At 41.6% G+C, this 16,453-nt stretch overlaps 1 protein-coding gene across 3 annotated transcripts in view; it reads right to left on the bottom strand.

The window, feature by feature from the left end:
* Positions 1-16,453, bottom strand: part of atp10d (ATPase phospholipid transporting 10D) — a 68,720-nt gene that overhangs the window by 36,452 nt on the left and 15,815 nt on the right. For 2 of the 3 annotated variants that reach the window (XM_060925677.1, XM_060925678.1), the window contains exon 3: positions 4,340-4,534. The exons of the other annotated variant lie outside the window; for it this stretch is intronic. In XM_060925677.1, the coding sequence (XP_060781660.1) occupies positions 4,340-4,534 (195 nt within the window). The remainder of the gene's footprint in view (positions 1-4,339; positions 4,535-16,453) is intronic. 3 annotated transcript variants of the gene reach the window in all.

The raw sequence follows: 16,453 nt of genomic DNA, 5'->3' as shown, positions 1-16,453 counted from the left end.
ATACTGATGCAAATACTGCCCATTGTGTAGTTATGATTGTCTTTAGGCTTGCCATCCTTCCACTTGCAAGTGGTAAGTGATGTGCGCTGGGATCACACACACAGCGGCTCAGTCCCGAATCACAGCTTGTGCACTTCACTCGCGTGCTCTGTGAGCTGCGCAAGGCCGGAGTGCGCACCCTCCAGAGGGCACTCGCTGTTCAGGGCGGAGTGATTTGGAGCGCAGGATGCCTAAGGAGCCGAGCGTATCCGTGTATTGGTGTTGCTGTGTGCACGCAAATCGTGTATTGGTGTTACTGTGTGCACACTAATCGTTTTAAAAACGTTAATCTGATGATCCGCTGATACGGTCTAATGTAAACATGGGCTTAGAATCACCAGTTAACCTAACCTGCATGTCTTTGGACTGTGGGGGAAACCGGAGCACCCAGAGGAAACCCACGCGGACACGGGGAGAACATGCAAACTCCGCACAGAAAGGCCCTCGCCGGCCACGGGACTCGAACCTGGACCTTCTTGCTGTGAGGCGACAGTGCTAACCACTACACCACCGTGCCACCCCTCAACAAATAAATGACCAAGTATAATATTTTTGTCTCATTTGTTTAACTGGGTTCTCTTTATCTACTTTTAGGACTTGTGTGAAAATCTGATGTTTTAGGTCATATTTATGCAGAAATATAGAAAATTCTAAAGGTTTCACAAACTTTTAAGCACCACTATAGAATTCCCTAAATAATGAGTAGTGAGTGATTTCGGACACAGCCCATGACCATAATGTGATTATTTTTGTACCAGTGAAAAATGCTGCACTGTTTCTCCCCCCGTATGAGAGTACAATCACAAAGCAGGGCCTGGTACAGGTTTAGTGCACCTTTATCTATCTTGGACATCTGTACATACAAAAAAAAAAAAAAAAAAATCAGATCTGTGCCATAAAAGACTAGACCATGCATTAACCATTAACTCAAAAAAGGGGGGGGGGGGGGGGTGTCTGTTATCAGGATTCCAGAACCCCTGAAATGTGGCCTTGTAAAATCAATAAACATCTTATTCAAAAGTTCCATATGTGAAAATTGTACAGTACATTGTTTCGCTGTATTTAATCTGAAATAGCCAGCACCTCTGTTAATTGGAACACCATCAAACTGAAAAAACAACTCATGCATTGGGGGGAGGGGAACAACAACAACAAGGTAAAAGGACAAACATCACTGGGCCAATTATTAACAATAGAAAGCCATAACTTACACCGATCAATGATTTGGACCTCTGGGGCAGGGGACTGGCTTACAGGGTAGTGCTGCCTTCTTTACACAAATGCACATTCCTTCTCAATAAGGAAAATCTTTGAGACACTGCATTTAGCTTTTATGTGGTACTTGAAAAGGCATTAAAGAAGCCCAACTTGGGGGGGGGGGGGGGGGGGGGGGGAGATATCAAGGTTTGAAACCAGAAGTATACAAGACTAATAGAATACTGTAACATTGAGAGTGCAAATCTAAACAAATAAAAGTAAACAAAAATATGAACAAAGCACCATTTTATTTTGCTCATTTATATAGCTGGACTGGAAAATAAGTGCACTGAAGGTGTGTAAACCCTATCTTTATTTTAGTATCTGATTACATATATTTGTCTGTTCACCTGTTATACAATTTACATGGTAAGTTGTTGGTCTGCCAGTCAGATACTCTTCTTCGCTGATCCTCCCATAAGTCCTTTACTGCCATGACGGACATTACCAGTAAAATAGGTATGACTCCAATCTCAGGCTGAAACGCATTTATGATGGGCACGAAATTTAGCGCAGCCAGAAAAATAAAATAGACGTTGGCAAAGCGGTGAAGCTGTTCAAACAGGTTCTTGGGGATAAAGGAGAGGAAAGTGTACTTCGTAGTCTTGATCTTATTCCCACCATACGTCCTGTTGTGACCCTCAGCTTCTTCGTTAAGAATCCAGCTCGGCACCACCAACCTCCTCCTCTTCTTTTTCGTCGCCTTTGTGTATTTTGGCATGTTGGAGTAAAGGCCCAAGTACTGGACATTAGCTATAACAAATCTGAAGCATTGTCCATCATCTTTCGTTCACTTCCGATATAAACTCCAACACTTGCCCTGCGATGCGGAGTTCTTGCTGAGAGCGCACACGTGAGAGAGAGTTGAGTGTATTACACATAACTGCCACACCTGATGATAAGGCTAAAATAAACAAATTGAGGGGTCATAAACCAGCCCAGGTAGAGACATTTACCATTTATTTAAACAAAGGGCAACTCACTGTTGAATAGTAACCAACCTGCTGGTTGCTAAGAGAGCCACAGCTACAAACTGTATATCACATGATCCATATAGAACAGCAGCTACAAGACATGAATGCATACAAATGAGAGCTAACTGGATGATCACTGTGCAAAATAATAGCGGCAATTTAGCATACAATAATGACTGCTAATACAACATACAGTTGTGGTAAGACGTTTACATACAGTGGCATGAATCTCATGGGAATATTGGGCTTTTAATGATTTCTTTGAACCATTCTTTTTCTATGGGAGAATAATTGTACAACATATGCCTTTAATGGTGCCATAGAATTAAAATCTTTATTTACTTTGGCATAGTTGAAAAAGGAGGCGTTCTGACATACCATGAACCGTAAACATTTGTCTCCTCCTTTAAATGCAAATCCCACATGTGCAAAAGAAGCCGGTAAAACAGGGCCCAGTTCAAAAATCCTGGACTATTTCATAACAGTTGAGACTCCTTAATATTCATGCCCCAATATATGCACACATATATGCATATGATTTTCATGCACACATTCACACACTCATTCACACTTGAGGCCAATTTATCTTCGCTAACCCATCTACTGGCAGCCTAAATCCTGAATACATTTGTTGCACAATTAAATATACATGAACCATACAACCACCTTGGCTAATTCATACAAATGCCTTCGCCAAGATGCACCAAAAGACTCAATACATCACAAAAGACACAAAAATATCACCATAATACAGAAATCTTTTAAGATGGCCTGCTACAGAACTGGAAAATCCCTTTACTGAGCTCAGGGCCTAATCAATGCAGTCACAGAAAACCTTTATGACATCTCAATGACATTAATAATCAATAATGTGCTAGTTAGGTGTAATCATTTTGCTACAGGCTAAACACATTATCATGATGAAACCATGTGAAAATTATATCTAGTGTTACATAAGCTAGTCGGATAGAAAATGTAATATTGTCACACTATGTGCAATAGCATAGCAAGCAACATCAACTAACAAATGTGTTCTAGTAACCCATTTCATTACATGCATAATATTATAATCATAAAGCGAGGACATAGCTGCATACCTTTATCTTTTGTGCATTTCTCCTCCAATTTTACTAATTGCATTAGTCTTGTACAAAGTTAGAGGTAATAGGTTCCCCCTACCTCAAGTTTCCACTGGGGAGAGCTGAGGGAGCAACCCACCCACTGCTCCCTGTCCCGTACTTCGGAGTAAGAAACCAGGAAGGAACCTCCCTAGCTTACAAACTAGAATTACTGTAGGGTACCACCCCGACAAGTGAATTGACCCACACAGTGACATCATTGACGTGGCATGCAAATGAGCAACAGAAAACTGATGGCATAAAGGTCACCTTTCTGACTTGTGTGGATGCCCTGTGCCTCCCTCGCCAAGATGCCACCCTGGGCAGCTGCCCATGTCACCCATATCTAAATCTGCCACTGCCACCATGACATCTCATTATCTCTAGCCGCTTTATCCTGTTCTACAGGGTCGCGGGCAAGCTGGAGCCTATCCCAGCTGACTACGGGCGAAAGGCGGGGTACACCCTGGACAAGTCGCCAGGTCATCACAGGGCTGACACATAGACACAGACAACCATTCACACCTACGGTCAATTTAGAGTCACCAGTTAACCTAACCTGCATGTCTTTGGACTGTAGGGGAAATCAGAGCACCTGGAGGAAACGCCACCATGACATACTTCATATAAATACTTAAGTTGAGTGTATTGGGTTAAAATGGTCAGTGTCTAAAAGTGTTGTGGCACAGGGCATATACTGAATTGCACAGCTAGGCAAATTACCCATAATCCTCAAGACATATCCAGTGCCACAAGAGCAGTGCTGTAGCCAAATACTTATGCTGAATTTGGCCATCCTTCTTGACCAAATGCATTATATTGCTATAGTCATTAGCAGTGTTCATGTCATGAAGTGCACATGATAAAATTTGTCACCACCTTAAAAATCACAGGGATGCAATATCATTTATCAGGAACTTTTTTCCTTCATTTAGTTACCCACATACTGACCCACTGTACACATATGTGAGATTGTTGTTGATCCTCTGGTCATAGCAGTAACGCCTGTAGTCCTCTATGGCATCTTTGAAGGCGATGACCGTGAGCACGACAATAAGGGGAATCATGGTGATCTCCTTCTGAAAGGCCTCCACCACTGGAACCCAGTTCAACAACACCAAGAACAGGAAATACAGGTTTGCCGCTCTGCAAAAATAACATACATTCTGTTTTCTTAGTTCACTTACAAAAATATCACCAATCACCATTCTTCCTCTTCCCCCCCGCCACATATCACATACAGCGCTTCTAGAAAAAATTAATCCAAGCCCCCCCCCGACTGAGTGAATTGTCTTTTTGCAGCAATTTCAGATTTTAGTTGTCTCTGATATGTTGCTAAGCTTTGCACATTTTGATTTTGCCATTTTCTTCCATTCTTCATTCCAAATTTTCTCCACCTCTGCCAAATTAAATGGAGAACATTGATGGACACCATTTCTCTGGTCAAGCCACAAAGCTTCAATTGGATTTAAATCAAATGGCTAATCCGATACTAGACAGAACAAAGCCTAGACCAACCCCAGGCTGTGTACTGTCTAGTCTGGGGTTAGCCATTTGAATTCTCCATTTAGTTGTACTTTGTATGGCTGGTTTGTTTCCTTGGCTGTTTGCGGAGTATTGATACTTTAACAGAATATAACACCAAGTACTGCTGTCACTTGTTCATTTGGCACTAGAATTTTCTTGCTTCAAAATTCAGCACTCTGTGTACCTGACTTTTGCACTTCTTGTACATCAGATTAGATCACTCTGAATAAAAGCCTCTGTTAAATGCCATGTAAAATCTGGGCTTTGACTTGGCCATTTCGAAACACAGACCTCCTCTCACAAAGCCATTCCTTTTCCATGTACTTTGGGTTACTGTCCTGCTGGAACATGTGTTTTTGAACATGGACTAAATGCAAATATCTGATGACTAGAACAGGTTCTCCTCAAAAAAAAAAAAATTGCTTTATATTTGGCTCAGTCCATGTTGCCTGTGAGGGCAACCAGCTTTCCAGTACCTCCTGCTGAAAAGCACTGTGCTTTGTTACAGTAATGATGTTACCCGTTGGTGCTGGTCTATATTAGGTTCACACAAAACATTATGCTTTGGCTTTAGTCCAAATGACTCAAATTTAGTCTCATCAGACCACAAAATTTTTTTGCAAAAGCTCTCAGATTGACCTCCGAGAGCCTCTCTCAGAAATGGCCTCCTTCTGGCCACTCTGTTGGATTGATGTGGACTATGAACACATCACTAGTGGTGTGTTAGTATGCTACAGCTTTGCCAGTTCTTTATTCATTATCCATAAGGGTAGGATTTACTTTCACCTGAGTGTCACTGTGTCTGCATTTTACCAAACTAACAGTTGGTGTTAAACTAATGCCATAACTGGAGAAACCATTTGTATTACTGTGCTTTAAGAGTGTGTCAAGGTTTTTTCAGAATAGGCTTTTCCTCAGTAAAATTGTACATCATTTGTAGATGTCCACTTCTGTTCATCTAATCAATATTAAGAGGCAGCTGCCTTACATTCAGCTTAGCTCCACTTACTGCCACTTCAGGTGTACGGTACCATGACATACTGTACTCTGAATTACATCAGGTAGCAAGCCCATAGTTTTGTCTAAAATCTTGATATAATGACTGAATGTTGTAAGTAGGCTATGATTTCCAAAGTCAAAGCCATATTATCAGTCATGTGCACAGTATGACAAACTATTGTACATTGAAAAGCTTGTGGTAAGGCTATGCAAATTCACTCAGGCACAACAGAAAAGAATATACAAACTTTCAAGAGAAGTGCCTGGACAGCAATTTCAATGAATACAAACAACCCCAAATCAGAAAAAGTTGGGCACGTTGAAATTAAAACTGACAATTTGTAAATAATCTTTGACCTGTATTGCACTATAAACAAATACACTAGCACATTATTTGATGTTTAACCTCATATTTTAGGTTTTTTTTAAATAAACAATTTGTGCATGTAATGCCATATTGTAGTCCTTGACAAAGGTCTGCCAATGTAATCCTGAGTCCATATGGTTATATCAGCTATAGATGAATGACAGTTCTTGATGCAGTGCCATCTGAGGGATCAGAGATCATGGGTGTTCAGCTTAGGCTTGCGCCCTTGCCATTTAAAGGTTTAAGCTGAACACCCATGATCTCCGATTCCTCAGATGGCACTGCATCAAGAACTGTCATTTCACCAAAATTCCGCCGGATTCCGTGAATCATTTTAATGATATTACCAAACTTTTGACTGGAACCATTTCAGCTTAGGCTGTTCTAAAGACTTTTTTTGTATGCTGAGGATCTTAGCGGTAAGTGAAGCATCGATTTACTTCAGTGAATGCATGTTGGAACAGTTTTTCATACTTAAAATGTTCCTTTTTTGGAGGGGAGGGGTTCACCTGAAGAAAGACACTATTTTTTTTTCATTTCATCACAATGTTGACAATGGCTAGTAAAAGGGGGAAAAAAGCTTATTATTTTGGTTCAGTATGAACTTTGGTTCACACAGAACTTAATTTGGGAATAAAGTGAGGCAATATGGCTCATCTGAAAAGACCAGGAACTGACTTTCCCTTTTTAAAGGAACCGCATTTAAAAAAAAAAAAAAAAAAAAAAAAAAAAAAAAAGAATACAAAGTAAATGAATCGGGCAAACGTTCCGCTTCTAATTCAATTTCAAATCTACAGGCACAGCTATTCAAGTCAGAACATGCCTTTAATTTCAGAGCAAGTAATTTCAGAGACTCAGGATCCGTACATTATAGTAACAGAAAAACTACAATACCTCAATGGTCCTTGTCAGTATTTAGGCTATGCCTCAATATTAATGACAAGCAATTTGTATCAATATCTTGCTGACCTTAGACATTTATCAGCTGATAATGAGTGAGGGCTTTAACATAGGACTCAACCCCTCTTTGGGAAGATCTCAAACAGACAAGTGCCTCTTTCTAAGTCGACCAAAGTGATGCATACATTCTTAAATGCATACAAGATCCCTAGAGATTTACATTCCCACAAATGGAAATACCCTTACTTTTTACCAGTCCATCACACTTATGAGATATATTTTTCCCATGAACAGCAAGCTCTTATGAGCATTTTCATCTCATCTCATTATCTCTAGCCGCTTTATCCTTCTACAGGGTCGCAGGCAAGCTGGAGCCTATCCCAGCTGACTACGGGCGAAAGGCGGGGTACACCCTGGACAAGTTGCCAGGTCATCACAGGGCTGACACATAGACACAGACAACCATTCACACTCACATTCACACCTACGGTCAATTTAGAGTCACCAGTTAACCTAACCTGCATGTCTTTGGACTGTGGGGGAAACCGGAGCACCCGGAGGAAACCCACGCGGACACGGGGAGAACATGCAAACTCCGCACAGAAAGGCCCTCGCCAGCCACGGGGCTCGAACCCGGACCTTCTTGTTGTGAGGCGACAGCGCTAACCACTACACCATTGTGCCGCCTGAGAATTTTCAGATCAGATTAAAAAGCATATCTTCGGCATCTATGAATAGCAGCCCAGAGGTCATCAAGTGCCTCTCTGAAGATGCATTTTCAGTATACATTTCATTTTCAAATTCTCAAGAGGCTTTAATCAGGAAACAGAATAAGAACAAACTTACTAGCAAAATACTAGATTTTACACCATCAATATGTAATTTGTGATTAGATTTTAACCACCCACATGGAAAACATTCTTCCTTCTGTGTTTCACTCAGATCAGGCAGGGTTTATTTAAAAAAAAAAAATTAATAATAATAATACTTAAAAAAAAATCATAAGCTTGCTTAACGTTATTTAGATTACCAGTATTAACTAGAATCACCCAGAAATTGTCGTTTCCTTGGACACGAGAAGAGCTTTACAGGGGCAAATGCAATCATCTAGTCATGGCTTTGTCAAGGTTTGAATTTGGCTCAAAATTCATCATGTTCATTAAATTACTTTACTCACCCAGGCCAAACAAATAGTATCAGCTCTAGGCATCTTCCTGTTAAAGGGCATATCACGGGTAAATTCAGGAGCAAGATCAATGTAATTCTCCTATTTTTATATTAAACTTTGGTCAAATATCTGTAACATTCTGCATTCTCTGCATTTTTTTTTACCTTGCGCAATACCAGAAAAATTAAGTTGAAATCAAGCCATTTGAGGCAAATTGGTCCGCCTCCGAAAACTTTGCATTTGAATTTCCCGGGAAACATTGATTTTTGTGACGTCATCTGCGGGACGTCTACCTCTGAATCCTACGTCAGCGCTGGTTTGTTTATGAGAAAACAACCTGGTGGTTTTCTGCAAATTTCTTCGTTATCACGTAATTATTAAAATGGTTAACAGATGTATCGTAGGCCGGCACGGTGGTGTAGTGGTTAGCGCTGTCGCCTCACAGCAAGAAGGTCCTGGGTTCGAACCCCGGGTCCGGCGAGGGCCTTTCTGTGTGGAGTTTGCATGTTCTCCCCGTGTCCGCGTGGGTTTCCTCCGGGTGCTCCGGTTTCCCCCACAGTCCAAAGACATGCAGGTTAGGTTAACTGGTGACTCTAAATCAGGGGTGTCAAACCTGATCCATAAAGGGCCTTGTGGCTGCAGGTTTTCATTCCAGCCATGCAGCAGCACACCTGACTTGGCTTATTCAATCAACTGAACTGTCTTCACACAGTCAAATACTTGCAGCCACACCCACCCTTGATTAAAGGGTGGGTGTGTCAGTTGATTGAATAAGCCAAATCAGGGTGCTGCTGCATGGCTGGAATGAAAACCTGCAGCCACACGGCCCTTTATGGATCAGGTTTGACACCCCTGCTCTAAATTGACCGTAGGTGTGAATGTGAGTGTGAATGGTTGTCTGTGTCTATGTGTCAGCCCTGTGATGACCTGGCGACTTGTCCAGGGTGTACCCCGCCTTTCGCCCGTAGTCAGCTGGGATAGGCTCCAGCTTGCCTGCGACCCTGTAGAAGGATAAAGCGGCTAGAGATAATGAGATGAGATGTATCGTAGGAGGGTGTAGCAACACCAAGCTTGATTGGATTAGTACTCATCGTTTTCCAAAAGACCGGACAATGAGAGAGAAATGGGAGCGCTTGGTCTACACAGGCTGTGCACTTAAACCGTGCAAAGCTCACACAGCCTGCTCGCGCTTCCGCAGAGAACATCACAAATCTGGCTCCAGACTCCCTTGGGATTTTTCCAGATGCATTTTGTTTTATTTTTTTCTGCTGTAGACAGATGGCCTTGTGCAAAATTACCCTTCTGGAGGAGTGTGTAAAGGGACATACTTTCATATACAGTGGGGCAAAAAAGTATTTAGTCAGCCACCAATTGTGCAAGTTCTCCCACTTAAAAAGATGAGAGGCCTGTAATTTTCATCATAGGTACACTTCAACTATGAGAGACAGAATGGGGGGAAAGAATCCAGGAAATCACATTGTAGGATTTTTAATGAATTAATTGGCAAATTCCTCGGTAAAATAAGTATTTGGTCACCTACAAACAAGCAAGATTTCTGGCTCTCACAGACCTGTAACTTCTTTAAGAGGCTCCTCTGTCCTCCACTCGTTACCTGTATTAATGGCACCTGTTTGAACTCATCATCAGTATAAAAGACACCTGTCCACAACCTCAAACAGTCACACTCCAAACTCCACTATGGCCAAGACCAAAGAGCTGTCAAAGGACACCAGAAACAAAAATTGTAGACCTGCACCAGGCTGGGAAGACTGAATCTGCAATAGGTAAGCAGCTTGGTGTGAAGAAATCAACTGTGGGAGCAATTATTAGAAAATGGAAGACATACAAGACCACTGAATCTCACTTGATTTGGGGCTCCATGCAAGATCTCACCCCGTGGGGTCAAAATGATCACAAGAATGGTGAGCAAAAATCCCAGAACCACATGGGGGGGGACCTAGTGAATGACCTGCAGAGAGCTGGGACCAAAGTAACAAAGGCTACCATCAGTAACACTACGCCGCCAGGGACTCAAATCCTGCAGTGCCAGACGTGTCCCCCTGCTTAAGCCAGTACATGTCCAGACCCGTCTGAAGTTTGCTAGAGAGCATTTGGATGATCCAGAAGAGGATTGGGAGAATGTCATATGGTCAGATGAAACCAAAATAGAACTTTTTGGTAAAAACTCAACTTGTGTTTGGAGGAGGAGAAAGAATGCTGAGTTGCATCCAAAGAATGCCATACCTACTGTGAAGCATGGGGGTGGAAACATCATGCTTTGGGGCTGTTTTTCTGCAAAGGGACCAGGACAACTGATTCGTGTAAAGGAAAGAATGAATGGGGCCATGTATCGTGAGATTTTGAGTGAAAACCTCCTTCCATCAGCAAGGGCATTGAAGATGAAACGTGGCTGGGTCTTTCAGCATGACAATGATCCCAAACACACCGCCCAGGAAACGAAGGAGTGGCTTCGTAAGAAGCATTTCAAGGTCCTGGAGTGGCCTAGCCAGTCTCCAGATCTCAACCCCATAGAAAATCTTTGGAGGGAGTTGAAAGTAGAGCCCTGCACTCCCGTGGGACTCGCGGGACCCGCCGCAAAGCAGTGTGGCGCGGGACAAATTTTGAAAGCTCATTGCGGGCGGGACCGGAAGTGCACATATGCGCGCGGGAGTGCACATATGCGGCGCGGGTGGGAGCGGTGATAAGCTGCAGTCCCGCTAACTAAAAACTGCTTGAAATAAAATTTATAAAATTATTAATTTATGTCTATCATATACAATTTGTGCTGGATATTTTATTTGGCATTAATAAAAACACTTTAAGATGCCTAAATTTGCAGAGAAAGTCAGATTGCCAGATTGAGTGAGAAATGGCATCTTAAACTTGCCACTGATCACCCTAACGGGAAATTCTTTGATCACTCTAATGACTCGCAGTTCACACCCAGCTAGCAAGAGAACCATGAGTGAATTGATTTACTTGTTGCGTTAGTCTACAACTTTAATCAGAAAGACAGGTTACACAGTGACGGTAGGCTTGACTCAATGCTATCCCAGAAATCCTTCCTGTAATATGCAAATTTGGCCGCCTCTGATTGGACAGCCAAATTTACAGGAAGGATTTCTGGGATAGCATTGAGTCAAGCCTACCGTCACTGTGTAACATGTCTCTCTGATTAAAGTTGTAGACTAACGCAAGCAGTAAATCAATTCACTTCTTTTACTAGCTCTGCTTTGCAATAAAAAAAAAAAAAAATATTGGTACAAAGCAAGCCCATTCACTTTTTTATGCTGATCAGAGAATTACAATGGTTTCTCATGTGATAAAAATTTGTGATTAAATATTTTAATCATTTGACAGCACTAATTATTATTATTATTATTATTATTATTATTAGAGATACTACATGCTGAATTCAGAAACAAGGTAAACAATAACAAACGGGAGCTGTAGATATTTATGCTCAAATCCACTCAAAGTAGGGGCGGGGCACCATCACGCTGTGTCAAGACAAGAACTTTCCTGAGAAATAACGCGAAATTTATGCTCAAATCCACTCAAAGTAGGGGTGGGGCACCATCACGCTGTGTCAAGACAAGAACTTTCCTGAGAAATAACGCGAACGTCTGCATCATCCGGGATTTGCGGGCGGGAGCGGGACAAAATATGGCAGGCGCGGGCGGGAGCGGGACTGAAAATCAATTTTTTTGTGGGCGCGGGCGGGACTGAAAATCATAATTCTTTGCGGGCGGGAGTGGGACTGCACAATGCGGGCGCGGGCGGGAGCGGGACTGAAATCCGACCCGCGCAGACCTCTAGTTGAAAGTCCGTGTTGCCCAGCGACAGCCCCAAAACATCACTGCTCTAGAGGAGATCTGCATGGAGGAATGGGCCAAAATACCAGCAACAGTGTGTGAAAACCTTGTGAAGACTTACAGAAAATGTTTGACCTCTGTCATTGCCAACAAAGGGTATATAACAAAGTACTGAGATGAACTTTTGTTATTGACCAAATACTTATTTTCCACCATAATTTGCAAATAAATTCTTTAAAAATCAGACAATGTGATTTTCTGGATTTTTTTTCTCATTTTGTCTCTCATAGTTGAGGTATACCTATGATAATTCAGGCCTCATCTTTTTAAGTGGGAGAACTTGCACAATTGGTGACTGACTAAATACTTTTTTGCCCCACTGTATTATAAAAAAAAAAAAAAAAAAAAAACACCAAAATTGGTCCAGAATATGCCCTTTAATTGTTCAGGGTTTCCTCCTCCTTCCTCTCATTTTATTCTTGCTAGCTATCAAACCACTAGCTATCTCAGCAGGATTATCAGAGGATGGAAGGAGACCAAAGCATCATTATATGCTGAGGCCAAAAAAAAAAAAAGTGCGTTTCCAGTTAAGTAGATTTCAAAACTAGGGTCGGTAGGCAGGCATTTTTTTTTTTGAATTTTTTTTTCAAGATGGCTGCCATAACCTATATTTAGACAGGAATAATTTCACAAAATATAATGACTTTCTTTGCAGGTCACCTGAGTTACCACCTTCTGATGAATCTGATGCAGCATGAGACACCTTTTAACATGAATTTTTCTGTAAATATAACAGCTCAATACACCATGAGAGAGAGAGAGCAGCCCCTCCCCTCTCTGCTCCCTGAGTGGAGCTCGTCGCCTTGGTAACGGTGCAGGGAAAAGACACAATATACCAAGCAAAGAGCGCTTTTTCTCAGAGTTCCCTCTCCTCGAACAACACTGATTTACACGGAAACGAAAGGAGCTATTCACAAAATTCTTTCACATTGAGTGCTACAAGGCTCCCATGAACACATAAATGTAATTTTTTTTGTCCCTAGTGTAAAAAATGTGGACACTAGAGCGAGTTAAAAACAAGTGACTTTTCTGATTTTGCAGTAAAAGCGCTGCCACATTTATAACGTGAGTCTATGGGAGAGCGCGGCTGTCCTCTCCTTACTTTCAGGCTTCTCATTCAAAAACTGTAAATCCTATCGCTCAGGTAGACACTTGTCTTGATTCACACAATGTGTGACTACAACTTTTGAGAAAGTTGTGTGTGTAGAGTGAAAATTGTGGCTGAGAAAACAGCTTAAATGAGAAAGTTAGAGCTTTTTTTTTTTTCAAGCTGCCTACACTCTAAACTCCTGAGCTCCACTGGTGTGTAACGCCATAGACACCCATTATAAAGCCTGAATTTCTCCAGATTTGCTCATGGTGTTTGATCTGTGACTGATCAAAAATTATAGAACCTAGCAAAAAAGTTGAATGCCAGATCCACACAGGAGAATTTTGTCTCAGTTTTAAAGTTTGAATCATGTCTCTAGGTGAAAGACAAAATAAGCGTTATCTCTGCTTCTGTTCCCTCTGACGGCCCCGACACACTACTGCCTCTGCCGAGCGCGCGCACACCGCATGTCGGGGCCGTGGATGAGTTACTCTCCCCTGATCAACGAAGTCGGCGGGGAATTTGTGGTTATTATCGGTACAAACAGCGCGAATCACAACTTAAATGAGTGCGGTTCAGTTTGACATTATTGTCAGTCCGTTAGATAAACATTTAATTGTATTAAAATCGAAAATTAATATTTAGAGCCTGTTCTTTTTAATGGCAGATTATCACAATCTGTGTATACCGCCACCTACTGTACAGGAGTGTGTTGTTGGTAACTCGCCAGCGCCCCCTATAACGATCCCACAATTTCCTTGCGCGCTCCACCCGGATGTGACGTGAAGTGGAACTGCTTTAACTGTATCGAGAGCGCCTCGATTCGCTCTCTCATGTTCTGACTACTGGAGTGGTCGGACGGACTGTAGGCACGCAAGCTACAGTGTTGAGACTAACCGCTATTGTCTGAGAACAGCCTGTTCAAATTAGTTTCGGCCGAACTTTTGAACGACCCGCTAAGTTTCAGCGATATAGTGGTTTCGATTCTAAACCTTTGCAAAGTTTAACTACAGTTAAGTAGTTTTCCACGCTAAGAGGCATTTGCGGACAGCTTCGCTCCTCTCAGCCTTTTTCTCGTCGACGCATCACCGGAGGTTTCTCCTGAAGCACCGTGGGCCAGCTAGGCCTTCATCTCCCTGCTTCGTTAGCCGCGGTTGGACGCAACGCGCCGCTAACCTCCTCTCCTCGGACTGCGACCCTCAGCGCGGACATCGGAGAAAGAACTTCCATCGCATTGAGTAGGCACTTGGGCAAATTTTTAATTTGTAGCTTATTCAGATGGTTGTTAGGGTCATGTTTAAGCTTTGAGCTATTTAGCATACCCGCTCAGACACGGAAGGTGTTTGTTTGTTTTTATTGTTTGTTTGTTTGTTTTTATTGTTTGTTTTGGTTCTGTTTTTTTTTTCTTTGAACTTGTTAGACAGGGTATCTTGCATGATATCTTTCCTTAACTCCATTGCTAGCTTCCCTATCTGATTAGCAGCGCAGCGACAAGTTTGTTATTTTAAGCTCCGAGGCTAGACCGCTACAAGGCCTAGTTCTCTCCATCCAACACATATACACACTCTCTCACACTCTTTCTCTCTCTCTCTCTCTCTCGCGTTGAGTTCTTTGCCTAGATAGTCTGTTGGAAATTGTTGTTAAGTGCAGTGTTTGGATCCAGCTGTAGCGTGGTCAGATTCTCCTTAGCAACTTATTGCTAGCTACCTCAGGGTGATACGCTAGCTGGTAGGCTTGTGTTCTCGACTAGGCCTGCAGGCGCCATTTTTCCGACGCCATTTTGATACCTTCCTCATTGAGTTACCTGTGATACGACACCTAGGCACTGACCGCCATTTTGTTTAAGCATTGCCAGAGTGGCTAGTCATTAGCATCTGCCCACAGATACCTACACAAAGCACACATTAGCCACAGAGCTAATCCTTTGTTCTATTTAGCTAACATTCCTTTGTTTTAGCTAACATTCCTTTGTTTTAGCTAACGACAAGCTAGGTCACACACACACACACACGCATCGGCTTGCCCTAGCCTCACACATGCACACACAAGGGATTCTTTTCTTTTTCCTTCTATCTCTTTCTCTCTCTCTTTCCCTCAAATTTATAGTCCAGGTGTAATTGTTCCATTGTTTTGTCTTGTTATTACCTTTGCTGACATTGAATGTATTTTGAGTTTATTATTATTAGTGAGTAGTAGACAAATAAAAGCTAATAAAATTGAATTGCATTTTACTTGTTCCTGTTGTTTATTCACAAGGTCAACTATTTAGAACTCCTTTTTCCTTCAGAATTTAGCTTTTGTATACAACTGGGTTTCCCATCTAATACAGAGCTACCATTAATCTTGAATGTAACCATTCACGGTGAGTGTTAAGATTAATAATTTAAGATTTTATGAGACTGATCTTTATTTATAAATTGATTAATTTAATTATCAATTATTACATAATTTATAATTTAATTAATCCCAATTCAACCTACATTAAAGTGGTGCCCCGTGTGAGGAATAGTTTAATGACCTTGTGAATTTCTCAACAATAACTTGTAAACTGCTGTATACCCAAAATCAACTGCCAAGGTATAACACAGATGACTTTAATGGTGAATCATTAACAGTGTGTTAATCACAGAACTGAAATTCAGCTGCCAACCACAGTTAGCTGATAAACTGGTTTAATTGATTAGTACATTAGAGTAATATCTAATCCAAGTACTTAATTAATATTATTAATAATAATAATCATTATTGTTAACTAATTATTAATTGAGCTAATTAATACAAGTGAAACATTAGTGAAAACAAAGTAGCTAAGAAACCACATCAATTATTTAGCAACTTGGATTAAATTAAATTCTAACCTAATCAACCCCTAGTATTAATTTCCTTTAAGTTAATTAATACATTTCGAACAAAATGTCGCGTTCCCCATCAAGGGAGTCAGAAGGGCCCCTCCTCTCTCTCTTCGACGTTGTAGGCGATTTAGGCCAAGTCCCGGAGGATAGGAGAAATTACTTCTGTGATCTGGACCAAAAGGCTCGCTTTGATGAAATACACATAGCCGTTAGGGAACTTAAGGAGCGTACTATGACTCTCCCAGAAGGGCTACCCAAATTGTTCATGATCTACTATAAGGAAATGG

Source organism: Neoarius graeffei, chromosome 7, assembly GCF_027579695.1.
Source record: "Neoarius graeffei isolate fNeoGra1 chromosome 7, fNeoGra1.pri, whole genome shotgun sequence".
In the NCBI taxonomy this organism is placed as follows: Eukaryota; Metazoa; Chordata; class Actinopteri; order Siluriformes; family Ariidae; genus Neoarius; species Neoarius graeffei.
This window is presented reverse-complemented; position numbering and strand designations above follow the sequence as displayed.